Genomic DNA, 18,750 nt, shown 5'->3' on the forward strand with positions numbered 1-18,750 from the left:
CTATGGTGATACATTGAGTGTTTGGAGAGAATCCTGCAGCGATGTTCTTGCAGATGTAGACAATATGTGACTGAAAGGAAGTCAATGTTTCGACTGCTGTTTATATAGTTGTTACTGTATATCAGCCGGTGTCAGTAAGAAACCCTTGCTAAGGCCTGGCTGTTGCATCTAGCAGCTGCATCTACAATGTAGAGTGTGTGTGTATTTGCCAAGGCAGCAGCTTCTCTTCCTGGGGTACAGCAAAATTAAGGTAGTTAGACCATTTTTAAAACATTACAATACATTCCAACAGATTTCCCAACACATTATTGTGTGCCCTCAGGCCCCTACTCTACTACCACATATCTATAGCACAAATCCATGTGTACGTGTATGTATAGTGTGTATGTTATCATGTGTGTATGTTATCATGCTTGCATGAGACTTGATGTGAAATGGAGTTCCATGGCTCTATTTAATATTGTGCGTCTCCCATAGTCTGGTCTGGACTGTGAAGAGACCTCTTGTGAGGTATGCATGGGTATCTGAGCTGAGTGCCAGTAGTTTAAACAGACAGCTCGGTGCATTCAACACGTCAATACCTCTCACAAAACAAGTAGTGATGGAGTCAATCTCTCCTCCACTTTGAGCCAGGAGAGATTGACATGCATACTACGAATGTTAGCTCTCTGTGTACATCAACCAATCTGAAACTAATTGCAACTCTTTGTTAAGTGTTTCAGTCATTCCAGTCGCTGTAGTAGCTGACGTGTCTAGTGTTGAGTCATCCACATACATAGCTACACTGGCTTTACCATTTAAAAAAAAAAAGTTTACTAAGGGTTGGTAACAGGCTGATTGCTTGGCTATTTAAGCAAGTAAAGGGGGTGTTACTATTCTTTCTAGTAGGCTTAAAATGATGATATGGCAAATAGGTGTGGAAAAATGGTCCACTATTATCCTCAGTAATTTTCCATCCAAGTTGTCAGACACCAGTGGCTTATTATTCTTGATAGACAACAATCCTTTTTTCACCTCTTCCACACTCACTTTAAGGAATTCAAAATTACAATGGTTGTCTTTCATAATTTGGTCTGATATACTTGGATGTGTAGTGTCAGCTTTTTTTTGCTGCCATGTCATACCTGAGTTTGCTAATCTTGCCAATGAAAACATCTATAAAGTAGTTGGCAATATCAGTAGGTTTTATACACTATATTAGGCCCAGCCTTTGGTACTTTGGTTTTCCTAGTTATGGCTACTATATTGTGATCACTACATCCAATGAATTTGGATACTGTTTTAAATTACTTTTCTGCAGCATTATTAAAGATGTGGTCAATACATGTTGATGATTTAATTCCTGTGATGTTTGTAACTACCCTGGTAGGTTGACTGATAACCTGAACCAGGTTTCAGGCACTAGTTACAGTTTGAAGCTTTCTCTTGAGTGGGCAGCCTGATGAAAGCCAGTCAATATTTAAATCACCCAGAAAATATACATCTCTGTTGATATCACATACATTATCCAGATACTGACTGTTTGCACTTGGTGGTCTACAGCAGCTCCCCACCAGAATGGTCTTTAGGTGACGCAGATGAACCTGTAGCCATATTACTTCAACAGCATTTAACATGAGATCATCTCTAAGCTTTACAGGAATGTGGTCCTGAATATAATACAAACAGCGAGCACACACACAAACAACGGACACACAGAGATACCTCGTGGGGGGCAGTTGAGACCCACATCTTTATTTATACTCTAGAATGGATCCGTGTTCAGGCACACAGGGAGGTGACTTGCAGCTGTTTGTAAAACTGTATTTCTAGTGATGTAATCCCAGCGCCGCAGAGAATCCCAGGAATTCAGCCATCTCTGTGTGTGTGTGTGTCTGTGTGTGTATGCCCACGCTAGGCTAGGCAGGCCTGGTAAAGACTGGTGGAGCCTGGGGAGGACAGGAGAGCATGCAGATCACACCCTGGGGCGATGGGGCCTCCTCACAGCTAGTTATTGGGAGTGTGGAGTGTGGCTAGCTACATACCTTTTACTTAGCCACCAGATGCAACATTCACACCCTATCAGGTGCAGGCTCCACAAAGGTAAGGTTACGCTACAGCGTAAATACTGATGGTACCGAATACAAACATTTTGCAAAATATTTTGCTGTTGCAAATATAGCATGTACAAAGACTTCAAAATATTTATCAGGATTGTTTGCACAAGTCTTGTAGGGTAAGAGAAATTTGCTGTCGCCTACTGCCATTTTGCATGAACTTTTTCCAAAGTGTTGCAACAACTTTTTTATAATAAATGATTTAACAGATAAGGACAAGAATCACTGTGAATTAGAAATGACTGACTCATCTGATGCCCAACCCACTACCCCCTGTGGCACCTGCACCCACTGGGCAGAGGAGGGGGGCAACACTCAGTCATGGGGTGCAGCTGCCTCATGGCTGGGCAGAGAGAGGGGGCTGCGGGGTTCATTCAGAGAGGGGGGTGAAGTCAAATCCAAAAATAGCCCCCCTAGTGTTGTGAGAGGGCAGGGAGCCCTCTCACACCAAACAGTACCTTCTACATGAGATACAAGCTCTAATATTGTCAGAGAGAGATACAGCACTAGACTGTACTGGTTGATACTGTCGGAGCAACTGAACACAGCTAGACTGTACTGGTTTGCTTTGAATGAACTTTGTGACTGGTAAGGCTGGCCAGAACTGTTGGATTTGGACAGTATGTGAAGGAATTGTAAATTAATGGGTTGTATTAGCACATGTTCTTTGAACAAGACTTGTTTTGTAAAGAGACCTCTGGACAATGTTTGAGCTGGAATAGATCTTCTTGACAATGGTTACTGTTATCTCAATTGCAGTGGACTTTATACTAGTGAACAAAACTGTGTGTGTGTGTGTGTGTGTGTGTGTGTGTGTGTGTGTGTGTGTGCTTCCGTCATCAAAGCCAGTCGTGAGCATGCTGCACAGTGACAGTAGGACAGTACTTTACCTTTGAGCAGCAGCAGTGAAATGTCATGAGTCTCTTTTAAGTAGCTTCAATAATTCAACACTTTTTAAAATGCTAACCCGAGCCCGAGGGAATTCACCTTGAAGGCTTGTCTTTAATGCTTCATGTGTTGCCTGTGTCTTATGAAGAAATATGCTGTGTATTTTAAGGTTACATACATATATGTATGCATTTTTTAGCAAAGTGTGGTTAGATAATAGGACATATTGCATAGCTAATAACACTTCAATATGATAGTTACGCCTTATATGTCCTATTGGCAGGTTAGCTGTCAGAAATGAATGGCTTCAATAGACCACTGCTGTATCACACAGTGCAGTATGCTGTGTTAGCTGGAGGTGGACTGCTGCTGAAGGACCTAAACAGCAGGTACATTTAATGATCCTTCTCTGATCTTTTTACATATGTCAAATCAAATTGTATTTGTCACATGCGCCGAATACAACCTTACAGTGAAATGCTTACTTACAAGCCCTTATCCAACAATGCAGTTTTAAGAAAATACCTACACAAAAAGTAAGAGAAGAATAACAAGTAATTAAAGAGCAGCAGTAAATAACAATAGCGAGGCTATATACAGGGGGTACTGGTACAGAGTTAATGTTTGGGGGCACCAGTTAGTCGAGGTAATCAAGGTAATATGTACATGTAGGGTTATTAAAGTGACTATGCATAGATAATAACAGAGAGTAGCAGCAGCATAGAAGGGGGGGGGGGGGGGGGCAATGCAAATAGTCTGGGTAGCCATTTCCCCTATGATCCAGTACTGTAGTCTGTTTATTGTAGAGTTGAGTGGATCCCAGACCATGGTTATCGGTGCAGTGGCTATGTGTTTGACCTACATTGAGAGATTCCATGTTATTTAGAGATCAGGACGGACCAAAACTAGGATACTGTTGGCACAACCAGAGCCATGTTCTGTTGTTAGACCAGTTGTTATGGAGACAATGCATGTTCACATCAGTTTTTTCCCGATCTATATGAAGCCTAACTTACTGTGTTATTATAATGTCCTGAAAACCTTGATGCACTCTGATGTAAACAACTTTCAGTTTGTCAGAGGAGACAGTCTTTCCTGAGAGGGTCTGGTGTTGGTTAGGAGGGCATCTGTCAAAGTTTCGGGTAGGAGGGCATCTGTCAAAGTTTCGGGTAGGAGGGCATCTGTCAAAGTTTCGGGTAGGAGGAAATCTGTCAGTGTTGGGTAGCAGGAAGTCTGTCAGTGTTGGGTAGGAGGAAGTCTGTCAGTGTTGGGTAGGAGGAAGTCTGTCAGTGTTGTGTAGGAGGAAGTCTGTCAGTGTTGGGTAGAAGGAAGTCTGTCAGTGTTGGGTAGGAGGAAGTCTGTCAGTGTTGGGTAGGAGGAAGTCTGTCAGTGTTGAGTAGGAGGAAGTCTGTCAGTGTTGTGTAGGAGGAAGTCTGTCAGTGTTGGGTAGGAGGAAGTCTGTCAGTGTTGGGTAGGAGGAAGTCTGTCAGTGTTGGGTAGGAGGAAGTCTGTCAGTGTTGTGTAGGAGGAAATCTGTCAGTGTTGGGTAGGAGGAAATCTGTCAGTGTTGGGTAGGAGGAAGTCTGTCAGTGTTGGGTAGGAGGAAGTCTGTCAGTGTTGGGTAGGAGGAAATCTGTCAGTGTTGGGTAGGAGGAAGTCTGTCAGTGTTGGGTAGGAGGAAGTCTGTCAGTGTTGGGTAGGAGGAAGTCTGTCAGTGTTGGGTAGGAGGAGGGTATCTGTCATAGTGAGCCGGCAGCTGATCCCAACACTGTCTCCAAGTCTGACTCAGGACTGGGGGAGGGGAGAAAGGTCCCAACTCCAAGTTTCCCCAAATCTCACCCCAGGACTGGCAGATGGGGTAAAGGTCAACCATAGCCTGACTAAACACATGCTGTTAAACATGTGCTGTTGTAATTTCAGAGGCTCTGTGGTAAAGTTGGCCCTAGGTACTAATCTAGCATCAGCTTCCTCTCCCCAAATCCTAACCTTAACTGTTAATGGGGAATCTAAATGTGTACCCAAGACAAGCGTCTAGGGACAACTTCACCGTAGTCCTTTAAACTAGAGGAAGGAGGAAGAAGAGGTGGAGATGAGAGAGGAGATGAGATGACTCAGGTTTTTTAAACAGTGGAGCTGATGGTGAGGAGGTTTTAAAACCGACTGAGGAGCCCAACTGTCTCTGTCGATAAAAAGAGAAAAATAGGTCCGGAATGTTCTGGTCTGACTCGTGTTGTACAAAACTGGTGATAGCTTTTCGAGCTAAAGGATAGCCGATGACCACAAACCGTGGTTAGCTGAATACTAACGTTAGCCAGTAAACTGGCTAGCTTCTGGCTAGCTTCTGGCTAGCTTCTACTGTGGATTTCAGATTTGAGGTAAATAATACTTTTTATTTTTTATTGGTGAGTCGGGTTGCAGGAGAGTGTTTTGAAGTTGAGTTTAGCTGTAATAGTTTAGCTGTAATTGAGTTAGCCTATAATAAGTAAATGGGGCAGATTTGATGACTGAGATATGAACTGAGTAAGGAACCCATGTTTTGTTGTTGTTTTAATGTCCAAACCCCAAGTGTGTAAGTGGAATGCCGAGGACTGTTCAGTGTGATTACACAGGCAGCCTATAGCTACTTTGTCTGAAACGTGTATGTTGGTATGATCAGCTCGTATAAAAATGATCGATACAAACTTGAAACCACTGATCATGACAATTTACCCCATTGGATGAAACTCATTGACAGCAGTTGTGAGTAGCCTGATTGTCCATTCAATATTGTCCATTTCACTTTGACCTGTCCTGTTTTTTTAGGATATGTTTGTTAACATGTCAGTGCATTTTGTATTTGATTGGAGCGCCATTTTGGTTAGGCTATTTGATCGGAGAAACCTGCAAGTTTCCGTCTTATTACATTGTCATACATTTTATCTCCAGACTGTAGGCTACAGAAAAGGCCACAAAGTCTTTCTACCGTTATGCTATATCTGCTACGTGATTTATGTTAAGATTCTTTTTTTGACTGAATGTTGGTGGAATGTTGGTGGAGCGCCGCAGTGATGCGTCTCTCCAACAGCACCCTAGAGAGGCTTGCTGGGAATGGACAAGATAAATGTTTTGCGCCCCTGGCTGTGATAAAGTGGGGACTTTTTATCACAGGGCGACAGGGTTGGGGAGTAACAGGTTACATTACATTAATCCGTTACGTTACCAGCAAAAATATTGCAATCAGATTACAGATACTTTTGAAAAAATTGATTACTTTGAGGATTACTTTTAATTCAGAAAGGATGTTCGCGAAAAAAAGCTTTGACACTTCTCTGTTTTCTCAATGACATTCAATACCGCATTGAGAAAAGGCGCAAGTTTAAGTTTGTTCCACCTGAGTGAGTCTGACCACAAGTCAGAGACCAGTATGATGACACACCAGATGTGTTTGATGGATCGCGAGAAAAGAGCAGGAATAGGTTTTTGTAGGCTACAGTCCAAACTATGTCTTCCAAGGGTGTGACTGCTGTCGGCATCCATAGATGAATCAACTTGAATAAACGGTAAGGACGACAGCAGTGGTATACTGTCGTCTACGGGGTTACGGACGTCACTTATTGTTCTACAGTTGAAGTCGGAAGTTTACATACACTTAGGTTGGAGTCATTAAAACTATTTTTTTAAACCACTCCACAAATTTCTTGTTAACAAACTATAGTTTTGGCAAGTTGGTTAGGACATCTACTTTGTGAATGACAAGTCATTTTTCAAACAATTGTTTACAGACAGATTATTTAACTTATAATTCACTGTTTCACAATACCAGTGGGTCAGAAGTTTACATATACTAAGTTGACTGTGCCTTTAAACAGCTTGGAACATTCCCGAAAATGATGTCATGGCTTCAGAAGCTTCTGATAGGCTAATTTACATAATTTTTGAGTTATTTGGAGGTGTACCTATGGATGTATTTCGATGCCTACCATTCTCAGTGCCTCTTTGCTTGACATCATGGGAAAATCAAAATAAATCAGCGAAGACCTCAGAAAAAAATTTGTAGACCTCCACAAGTCCTTTTCATCCTTGTGAGCAATTTCCAAATGCCTGAAGGTACCACGTTCATCTGTACAACAATAGTACTGTCACGGTCGTCCTCCTCTTCATCTGAAGAGATGACCCCACTGGACAGTTTTGGTAATCCAAAAGTTATGTTACTGATTTCAATTTTGGACAGGTAACTAGAAAACTGTAATGGATTATATTTAGAAAGGAACCTACCCAACCCTGCAGGGCTGTCATTGTTTTTGGGAAGAATTATGTGAGGTTTTATGTGTTGGAGGTACATCTTGGTCAGTTTAGCTCAGAAAATGCCTCCGTTGTCAATCTGCGGGCTGGCCCTGCCTCCATGTGAAACTGACTCATATTTTTAACATTGAAGTTATGACTTAATTGCCACCACTTGGTTCTGATTTTAACATACTGGCAGTGAGACTAGGGCTGTGGCGGTCACAAAATGTTGTCAGCCGGTGATTGTCAAGCAAATAACCGTCGTTCTCACTGTATTTGACCGTTAATTAACATAAACAGATTTAGCATCTCCTGGCCTCCACACAGCCTACAAGCAAGCCACTGATGCTGACCTTTGGAACATCTACATTTTAAAAAGTCTAATAAATCCATGTAATATGGCCTACAACTTCACAATAAATCCATGCTTTATTTTAGACATGTCTAAAGAAGCATGATATGGAGAAAATTTCCATTTCTGAAGAACATACCCAGAGTTGTCCCTGTTAGGCCTTGATCTGGCTATGGGCTACACTAGTTCATTTAGCAGACAATCTTTTTTCAATATTTTGTTTTTAACCTTTATTTAACTAGGCAAGTCAGTTAATTAAGAACAAATTCTTATTTTCAATGACAGCCTAGGAACAGTGGGTTAACTGCCTGTTCAGGGGTAGAATTTGTACCTTGTCAGCTTGGGGATTTGAACTTGCAACCTTTCAGTTACTAGTCCAACGCTCTAACCACCAGGCCACCCTGCCGCCCCGTGGCACTATTTTATAGTATGAAGAATACAATTGAAAAAAGCTGAGTAAAATAGAAAGGATATTTTCCCCAAACAATTTGAGGGAGTGCGCACATGCGGCTATTCTGTGTTGAACGGTTAACAAAGAAATAGTTATTCCTATATGCTTCATTTAGAGTTATTAAAGTGACTTTAGTTGTTCTACAAACGTTCCGCTATATGTTTGGATTTTTAATACATTCTAAGGATGCATGATGCGACTCTAATAATGATTTGAAAAAAGTCACTTGAAAGGCATGACCTCTGCTTAGTTTTTTTGTGCAGGCTGTAAATACTTAATCAGTCACAAATTCACAATTTGACAAACACTTGATCATGTCTAGAATTTTACGATGGGCATCCCCTTTGTGTGGCCGTAATGCACCCTAAAAAGTCCAGGCCTTTTGTGGCCAGTGGCAGTTATGCACTTCTCCCATCACATGATTGGATTGAGTCTTTCTCACAGGCTACAAGTGAAGACAGACACATCGCGGATGGGTTAATGTGCTTAATTTTATATTTGGCCACTTGAGTTGTGATACAAACCTTAATTAAACAAATAGGCATGAGGCTACATGGGGTGTACGACTATGATTAGAAAAAGTCACAAAAAAAAGGAATTGTTTCTTATGCTGGGCTTCACTCACAAGTGATAATATATAATTCACAAGTGATAGGCTAATATTGTTACCCATCAGACTATTCTTGATTTAATCTTGTCTTTACATATACAAAATAATATGTGTGTGAAATTTGTTTTGATTTAGAATTGACCATTATCATGCACTTGTATCGAAACAGGGGCAGTGGGAAAAAATACATCATCACAAATACATTATCTATGCACTTAAGTAGCAAATGGAGGAGCTTTACCTGTGGTTTATTTTCATGCCAGCCAGGTAGACTATACTCCTGTTGTAAATATAAGCAATGTGCTTAATTTTAGGAAAGTTGAGAAATAAATATAGTAGGCCTAGCCTATAGAAAGCTGATCCTCCTCTTTTTAGTAGAGGCCATCACTATGTTTTCTCGTGCAAATGTGTATAGCCTATTGAAATGTTGCACAACATGAGCTCATGAGCTCTCGTGAAGTGTTTGATTAGATTTTCAAATACATTTGCATTGATGTCAGAGTGATTAGAGGGACACTAGAGTGCTGAGTAACAGACAATTAGCAAGTTTAGTAGGCTACTAATGACCATCAGCAACATCCAAGCTTGGAGAAGCCTATTTACCGTGACTAAACGTGACTCGTGACCGCCGGTAATACGGTGACCGCAACAGCCCTAAGTGAGACTCACAATCATGTCTGTCTGCTCTCTTTTCAGTCTGTAGAGCATCAAGATAACGTGTATGTTTATTTCAGAGTAGTTAAGCATATAAAAATACAATAATTATCTCTTCAATGCCAGGCTTGTGTAAGTGTTATCATTTGTCCCATCTCTCCCGTGTGTGTGTGTGTGTGTGTGTGTTGTGTGTGTGTGTAGGACATTTGTGAGGACATCTCGGACCATGTGGAGCAGATCCATGCATTGCTGGAGACAGAGTTCTCCTTGAAGCTGCTGTCCTACTCTGTGAACATCATTGTGGATATCCGCAGTGTGCAGCTCCTGTGGCACCAGCTCCGTGTCTCTGTCCTGGTACTGAAGGAGAGGCTGCTGCAGGGCCTCCAGGACTCCAACGGAAACTACACCCGACAGACAGACATCCTGCAAGCCTTCTCCCAGGACCACCACCAGGTTAATAATTAACAGCATCCCTAATATGGCATGTGCTTTACACAACTCTCGCTATCCTACAATAAACATGAAAACTTTTCAGGTTTCAATGATTTATTGAATAGGCATAAGCACAAAAAACGGCATGACAGTAGCATATTAAACAATTGATTGAAAGATGCATTTGTACAGTATGATATTCACTTTATTTAGGGAAATAAGAGTACATACTGTATTATGCAATTTTACACTTGACACTGTGACCCACTCTACCAAATATAGTTCTGAGTGGCTTGACACCAACAATATTACTCTACCAAATAACATCAGACTGTTATAACACAACTTAAACAGAGACAGTATACAGTGTGGGAATCTTATTTCTCACAGGTCCAATGCAGTGGAATGGAACATACCTTGTCATTCCATACCGATAGTGGGGTTGATCGGTGGCTATTGAATTCCACACAATCCTGGTCCCCAAGGTTATTAGGCTGTCCATCCCTGTGGTCAGTGGTGTGTCTTCCACCCACTTCCAGATCCCCTCAGTCTCTAAATCAGACAGACCAATCCAGACAAATACTCCTGCATTAATTCCGTTGATAAATCTCTGATCCTCTTCATTATTAACGATCACCAGGTCTGCTCCTCTCTCTCTGCAGTCCTATCTGCTCTCAGGCCAGAATTTATTCTCAGAAGAGACACAATAACAACTAGTGTTATCCTCCAATAATCATATCCAATCGTTCTATCTCTCTCTGTAACTGGTCTTTCTCTCTCTGTAACTGGTCTTTCCCTCTGTAACTGGTCTTTCTCTCTCTGTAACTGGTCTTTCTCTCTCTGTAACTGGTCTTTCTCTCTCTGTAACTGGTCTTTCCCTCTGTAACTGGTCTTTCTCTCTCTGTAACTGGTCTTTCTCTCTCTGTAACTGGTCTTTCTCTCTCTGTAACTGGTCTTTCTCTCTGTAACTGGTCTTTCTCTCTCTGTAACTGGTCTTTCTCTCTGTAACTGGTCTTTCTCTCTCTGTAACTGGTCTTTCTCTCTCTGTAACTGGTCTTTCTCTCTCTGTAACTGGTCTTTCTCTCTCTGTAACTGGTCTCTCTCTCTCTCTGTAACTGGTCTTTCTCTCTCTGTAACTGGTCTTTCTCTCTCTGTAACTGGTCTTTCTCTCTGTAACTGGTCTTTCTCTCTCTGTAACTGGTCTTTCTCTCTCTGTAACTGGTCTCTCTCTCTCTCTGTAACTGGTCTTTCTCTCTCTGTAACTGGTCTCTCTCTCTCTGTAACTGGTCTTTCTCTCTCTGTAACTGGTCTTTCTCTCTCTGTAACTGGTCTCTCTCTCTGTAACTGGTCTTTCTCTCTCTGTAACTGGTCTTTATCTCTCTGTAACAGGTCTTTCTCTCTCTGTAACTGGTCTTTCTCTCTCTGTAACTGGTCTTTCTCTCTCTGTAACTGGTCTTTCTCTCTGTAACTGGTCTTTCTCTCTCTGTAACTGGTCTTTCTCTCTGTAACTGGTCTTTCTCTCTCTGTAACTGGTCTCTCTCTCTGTAACTGGTCTTTCTCTCTCTGTAACTGGTCTTTATCTCTCTGTAACAGGTCTTTCTCTCTCTGTAACTGGTCTTTCTCTCTCTGTAACTGGTCTTTCTCTCTCTGTAACTGGTCTTTCTCTCTGTAACTGGTCTTTCTCTCTCTGTAACTGGTCTTTCTCTCTGTAACTGGTCTTTCTCTCTCTGTAACTGGTCTTTCTCTCTCTGTAACTGGTCTTTCTCTCTCTGTAACTGGTCTTTCTCTCTCTGTAACTGGTCTCTCTCTCTCTCTGTAACTGGTCTTTCTCTCTCTGTAACTGGTCTTTCTCTCTGTAACTGGTCTTTCTCTCTCTGTAACTGGTCTTTCTCTCTCTGTAACTGGTCTCTCTCTCTCTCTGTAACTGGTCTTTCTCTCTCTGTAACTGGTCTCTCTCTCTCTGTAACTGGTCTTTCTCTCTCTGTAACTGGTCTTTCTCTCTCTGTAACTGGTCTCTCTCTCTGTAACTGGTCTTTCTCTCTCTGTAACTGGTCTTTATCTCTCTGTAACAGGTCTTTCTCTCTCTGTAACTGGTCTTTCTCTCTCTGTAATTGGTCTTTCTCTCTCTGTAACTGGTCTTTTTCTCTCTGCAACTAGTCTCTCTGTAACTGGTCTAGCTCTCTGTAACTGGTCTTTCTCTCCGTAACTGGTCTTTCTCTCTGTAACTGGTCTTTCTCTCTGTAACTGGTCTAGCTCTCTGTAACTGATCTTTCTCTCTCTGTAACTGGTCTTTCTCTCTGTAACTGGTCTTTCTCTCTCTGTAACTGGTCTTTCTCTCTGTAACTGGTCTTTCTCTCTCTGTACCTGGTCTTTCTCTCTGTAACTGGTCTTTCTCTCTCTGTAACTGGTCTTTCTCTCTGTAACTGGTCTTTCTCTCTCTGTAACTGGTCTTTCTCTCTCTGTAACTGGTCTTTCTCTGTAACTGGTCTTTTCTCTCTGTAACTGGTCTTTTCTCTCTGTAACTGGTCTTTGTCTCTCTGTAACTGGTCTTTTCTCTCTGTAACTGGTCTGTAACTGGTCTTTTCTCTCTGTAACTGGTCTCTCTCTCTCTGTAACTGATCTTTCTCTCTCTGTAACTGATCTTTTCTCTCTGTAACTGGTCTGTAACTGCTCTCTCTGTAACTGGTCTTTATCTATCTGTAACTGGTATTTCTCTCTCTGTAACTGGTCTTTCTCTCTCTGTAACTGGTCTCTCTGTAACTGGTCTTTCTCTCTCTGTAACTGGTCTCTTCTGTAACTGGTCTCTCTCTGTAACTGGTCTTTCTCTCTCTGTAACTGGTCTTTCTCTCTCTGTAACTGGTCTTTCTCTCTGTAACTGGTCTCTCTCTCTCTCTCTGTAACAGGTCTTTCTCTCTCTGTAACTGGTCTTTCTCTCTCTGTAATTCTTTGTAATTGGTCTTTCTCTCTCTGTAACTGGTCTTTTCTCTCTGCAACTAGTCTCTCTGTAACTGGTCTAGCTCTCTGTAACTGGTCTTTCTCTCCGTAACTGGTCTTTCTCTCTGTAACTGGTCTTTCTCTCTGTAACTGGTCTAGCTCTCTGTAACTGATCTTTCTCTCTCTGTAACTGGTCTTTCTCTCTGTAACTGGTCTTTCTCTCTCTGTAACTGGTCTTTCTCTCTGTAACTGGTCTTTCTCTCTCTGTACCTGGTCTTTCTCTCTGTAACTGGTCTTTCTCTCTCTGTAACTGGTCTTTCTCTCTGTAACTGGTCTTTCTCTCTCTGTAACTGGTCTTTCTCTCTCTGTAACTGGTCTTTCTCTCTGTAACTGGTCTTTCTCTCTCTGTAACTGGTCTTTCTCTCTCTGTAACTGGTCTTTGTCTCTCTGTAACTGGTCTTTCTCTCTCTGTAACTGGTCTCTCTCTCTCTGTAACTGGTCTTTCTCTCTCTGTAACTGGTCTCTCTCTCTCTCTGTAACTGATCTTTCTCTCTCTGTAACTGATCTTTCTCTCTCTGTAACTGGTCTCTCTCTCTCTGTAACTGCTCTTTCTCTCTCTGTAACTGGTCTTTATCTCTCTGTAACTGGTATTTCTCTCTCTGTAACTGGTCTTTCTCTCTCTGTAACTGGTCTTTCTCTCTGTAACTGGTCTTTCTCTCTCTGTAACTGGTCTTTCTCTCTCTGTAACTGGTCTTTGTCTCTCTGTAACTGGTCTTTCTCTCTCTGTAACTGGTCTCTCTCTCTCTGTAACTGGTCTTTCTCTCTCTGTAACTGGTCTCTCTCTCTCTCTCTGTAACTGATCTTTCTCTCTCTGTAACTGATCTTTCTCTCTCTGTAACTGGTCTCTCTCTCTCTGTAACTGCTCTTTCTCTCTCTGTAACTGGTCTTTTTCTCTCTGTAATTGGTATTTCTCTCTCTGTAACTGGTATTTTTCTCTCTGCAACTAGTCTCTCTGTAACTGGTCTAGCTCTCTGTAACTGGTCTTTCTCTCTGTAACTGGTCTTTCTCTCTCTGTAACTGGTCTAGCTCTCTGTAACTGATCTTTTTCTCTCTGTAACTGGTCTTTCTCTCTGTAACTGGTCTTTCTCTCTCTGTAACTGGTCTTTCTCTCTGTAACTGGTCTTTCTCTCTCTGTACCTGGTCTTTCTCTCTCTGTAACTGGTCTTTCTCTCGCTGTAACTGGTCTTTCTTTCTCTGTAACTGGTCTTTCTCTCTCTGTAACTGGTCTTTCTCTCTCTGTAACTGTCTCTGTTCAGTGTAGTTGGTCTTAAGGAGAAACACAGACTGTAACGTCTGGTTTTCTCTCTGGCTGATGTCCTTGTAGTAGTTGTAGGAGCGTAGTCTGATGAGAGTTGTCAGTAGTAGGCCACTCAGTAGACCCTGTTCCACCACAGCCAGGGTGCCGCGCCTCCGCTCGCCTCGCACCTCGCTTTACTCCTCCAGACTCAGATCAAGTTGAACCCCGATTCTCTGACCCACTGTCTGGTGACCCCAGGTCTGTAGTCTGAACAAGCGTATAAATCATTGCACGTCTCCTCCGACTGAGGATAATTCACCCGACGGCTTCTCGTAGTGTCAGGGCTGGCGAACACATCGTCAGACATCTCCTTCTTTTTAGATCAAATACTCTGTATGAGTGTAGGCGTTTTGTCTTTGTCTGGGGGTATCTGTTTCTGTCCTCTGTATGGTGATCAGAGCAGTACTTATACACTGCATCTTGTGAAATAGATATCATTAGCGTCTGGCCATCTGCTAAATGACCAAAATATCACATGTAAATGTAATATTGGTATATCTATAAATAAAAGTACTTTGGTCATTTTCTTTTCAAGTGGGAAGTCCAGATCTTCACACCTTTTATTTTCTCTCCGTTCAAGTTCCTATTTTAAGTGTTGTGGACGTTCGTGTGATAACTTCTCTTTACAGCAGAGATGGGTTTGATGTTTTTGAACTCATAATAACAAAGATAAGCTCCTAAGAGAGCAACAGTCTTGTTTAGAATTTGAAAGGCTTAGCTTTGGTAAATTTCAGTTTGGGAGACTCCCACACACTGTGTACACAACACACCAGGTAAACACACAGGAAAGTATTGCCCCATTACACATCACGGTGTCGAGACTTAAATATTTAGATACAAGTTCACTTTGTAAAGATAAAGGAGACTGAAGTCAGAGGTAATAGCTTCAATACAGAGTGCTCAGGGTACAAGCAGTCACACCCAGATGCATAGACTAGTACAAAGTGAAACTTCCTTGGTCTAAAGATTTTATACATTGATTTAATTAAGTATACTTTACTTTGCTTTACTGTCACAATTATGTAAATTCTTTCTGTCATAAACATTAGTTTCTTGCCAAAGGGGTGAACTTTAATCACAGAATTGGTTTTGATGCCTAGTATGGTAAATGTTTTAAGTACAATTTCAGGAGGTTTGTGGTTAGCTTCTCGAGATTTGCAGCTTCAAATATGGTACTTGTGTAAAGGCCATGTCTATAGTATACTACAAATTTCTAGAGTAAGCACTATAGATTTAGATGTACAGTACACAGACCATTACACAAGTACCCAATTGGATGTGCCCTTGGATGTGCCCTTGGATGTACTCCTAGAGGTAACATTAATAATATGCATGTCAATCTCTCGTGGCTCAAAGTGGAAGAGAGATGGACTTCATCACTACTTGTACATGTTGAATGCACCAAGCTGCCTGTTTGAACTACCGGCACACAGCTCAGACACCCATGCATACCCCACGAGACATGCCACCAGAGGTCTCTTCACAGTCCTCAAGTCCATAACAGACTATGGGAGGCACACTGTACTACATACAGCCATGATTCCCGATTGGCGCAGCGGTCTATTCTAAAGCACTGCATTTCAGTGGTAGACGTGTCACTACAGACCCTGGTTCATTTCCGGGCTGTATCACAACCAGCCATGATTGGGAGTCCCATAGGGTGGTGCATAATTAGCCCAGCGTTGTCTGGGTTAGGGTTTGGCTGGGGTAGGCTGTCATTGTAAATAAGAATTTGTTCTTAACTGACTTGCCTAGTTAAATAAATCAAATTAAAATACATGGAACTATATTCCACATCAAGTAACTAATTCAAACAGTAAAACATAGGCACAAACACATGCATACACACACACGATAACATACGCACTATACGGTGCCTTGCGAAAGTATTCATCCCTCCCCCTTTTTGGGGGTTTGTATCATTTGATTTACACAACATGCACCACAACATACACAACAACACTTGAAGATGCAAAATATGTTTTATTGTGAAACAAACAAGGAATAAGACAAAAACAACAGAACTTGAGTGTGCATAACTATTCACCCCCCCCCCAAAAAAAATCAATACTTTGTAGAGTCACCTTTTGCAGCAATTACAGCTGCATGTCTCTTGGGGTATGTCTCTATAAGATTGGCACATCTAACCACTGGGATTTTTGCCCATTCTTCAAGGCAAAACTGCTCCAGCTCCTTCAACTAGGATCAGTTCCGCTGGTGTACAGCAATCTTTAAGTCATACCACAGATTCTCATTTGGATTGAGGTCTGGGCTTTGACTAGGCCATTCCAAGACATTTAAATGTTTTCCCTTAAACCACTCGAGTGTTGCTTTAGCAGCATGCTTTGTGTCATTGTCCTGCTGGAAGGTGAACCTCCGTCCCAGTCTCAAATCTCTGGAAGACTGAAACAGGTTTCCCTCAAGAATTTCCCTGTATTTAGCGCCATCCATAATTCGTTCAATTCTGACCAGTTTCCAAGTATTTGCCGATGAAAAACATCCCCACAGCATGATGCTGCCACCACCATGCTTCAATGGAGTTCTCGGGGTGATGAGAGGTGTTGGGTTTGCACCAGTCATAGCATTTTCCTTGATGGCCAAAAAAGCTCAATTGACCAGAGTACCTTCTTCCATATGTTTGGGGAGTCTCCCGCACGCCTTTTGGCAAACACCAAACGTGTTTGCTTATTTTTTTCTTTAAGCGATGGCTTTTTTCTGGCCACTCTTCCGTAAAGCCAAGCTCTGTAGAGTGTATGGCTTAAAGTGGTCCTATGGACAGATACTCCAATCTCCACTGTGGAGCTTTGCAGCTCCATCAGGGTTTTCTTTTCTTTGTTGCCTCTCTGATTAATGCCCTCCTTGCCTGGTCCGTGAGTTTGGTGGGCGGCCCTCTCTTGGCAGGTTTGTTGTCATATTCTTTCAATTTTTTAATAATGGATTTAATGGTGCTCTGTGGGATATTCAAAGTTACGGATATTTTTTTATAACCCAACCCTGATCTGTACTTCTCCACAACTTTGTCCGTGACCTGTTTGGAGACCTCCTTGGTCTTCATGGTGACACTTGCTTGATGGTGTTACAGACTCTGGGGCCTTTCAGAACAGGTGTATATATACTGAGATCATGTTACAGATCATGTGACACTTAGATTGCACACAGGTGGACTTGTTTAACTAATTATGTGACTTCTGAAGGTAATTGGTTGCACCAGATCTTATTTAGGGGCTTCATAGCAAAGTGGGCGAATACATATGCACGCACCAATTTTCAGTTTTTTATTTTTTTTTTTTATTTAACAAGTTATTTTTTTCATTTCACTTCACCAATTTGGACTATTTTATGTATGTCCATTACATGAAATCCAAATAAAAATCTGTTTAAATTACAGGTTGTAATGCAACAAAATAGGAAAAACACCAAGGGGATGAATACTTTTGCAAGGCACTGTACACACACGTTATAGATATGTGGTAGTAGAGTAGGGGCCTGAGGGCACACACTTAATGTGTTGGGAAATCTGTTTTGAATGTATTGTAATGTTTATAAAATTGTATAACTGCTTTCATTTCGCTGGACCCCAGGAAGAGTAGCTGCTGCCTAGGCAGCTGCCTAATGAATACAAAAATACGATTGAGGAATACTACAGTGTGGAGTATAGGATTCTACAGTATACTACAGTTTACTATCGAATTCTATAGCAAGTATTATAGTATTTTATAGTGAACTGAAGTCTTTTTTTATGGGTATCAAACTGTAGAGAAATTCAACTGAAGGGAAACAAAGTGTGAGCATTTAAAACACGTTTAGCTAAGGTTGACCGTCTCAGCAGGCCTTATTCAATGATATTATTACAAAGAACAAAGAAAGGATGTGTGTGTCTGTGTGTGTTCACTGGATATCCTGTCAATTGTTCATGCTGGTCTCTTCAGTTGTCCACTGGACATCCTGGCCTCTACAATAGGATCATCTTTTGGTCAATTTCAGTTTAGGAGACTACCCCCCCCCACACACAGTGCCTAAAACACCAGGGAAAAAGAGTTACATTTTGAGAGAGAAAAATATTTACACATTACAGCTTCTCTACTGTCTGTTACATAAATAATGCACACCACATTGTGGCACATGCAGGAATTGCTACAGATGAGGAATCCATGGGTATGGAATATTATTTACTGTAGCATAGCAGACTCTTAAACGCTGACCAGACCGCTCGTGCGTGTGCGTTCTCCATCGCACGCATTTTGATTTTGTCCACCCACACCAGACGCGATCAGGACACGCAGGTTGAAATATCAAAACAAACACTGAACCAACTATATTAATTTGGGGACCGGTCGAAAAGCAAACATTTATGGCAATTTAGCTGGCTAGCTTGCTGCTGTTAGCTAATTTGTCCTGGGATATAAACATTGGGTTGTTATTTTACCTGCAATGCACAAGGTCCTCTACTCTGACAATTAATCCACAGATAAAAGGGTAAACCGAGTTAATTTCTAGTAATCTCTCCTCCTTCAGGCTCCTTCTTCTTCCTTGGATTTTATATGGCGGTTGGCAACCAACTTTAAGGTGTATTACCACCATCAATGTAGACCTCAGTGTGGACCTCAGAGGCTAAAACAGACTTTCCTCTGTCGAGACGTCCCTCTAAGGCCCTCCTGCTAGCTTGCTATCCCCGGCCTTCTAGCTGTCTGAATCGCAGTATCTCCAGCCAGC

At 41.8% G+C, this 18,750-nt stretch overlaps 1 protein-coding gene across 1 annotated transcript in view; it reads left to right on the top strand.

Moving 5' to 3' along the window:
• The window catches only part of LOC115138826 (A-kinase anchor protein 6-like), a 269,377-nt gene that overhangs the window by 14,034 nt on the left and 236,593 nt on the right, over window positions 1-18,750 (top strand). Inside the window, 1 exon segment of the mRNA XM_065025785.1 lies at window positions 9,516-9,767. Coding sequence (XP_064881857.1) covers window positions 9,516-9,767 — 252 coding nt within the window.

This window comes from Oncorhynchus nerka, linkage group LG12 (genome assembly GCF_034236695.1).
Source record: "Oncorhynchus nerka isolate Pitt River linkage group LG12, Oner_Uvic_2.0, whole genome shotgun sequence".
Classification (NCBI taxonomy): Eukaryota; Metazoa; Chordata; class Actinopteri; order Salmoniformes; family Salmonidae; genus Oncorhynchus; species Oncorhynchus nerka.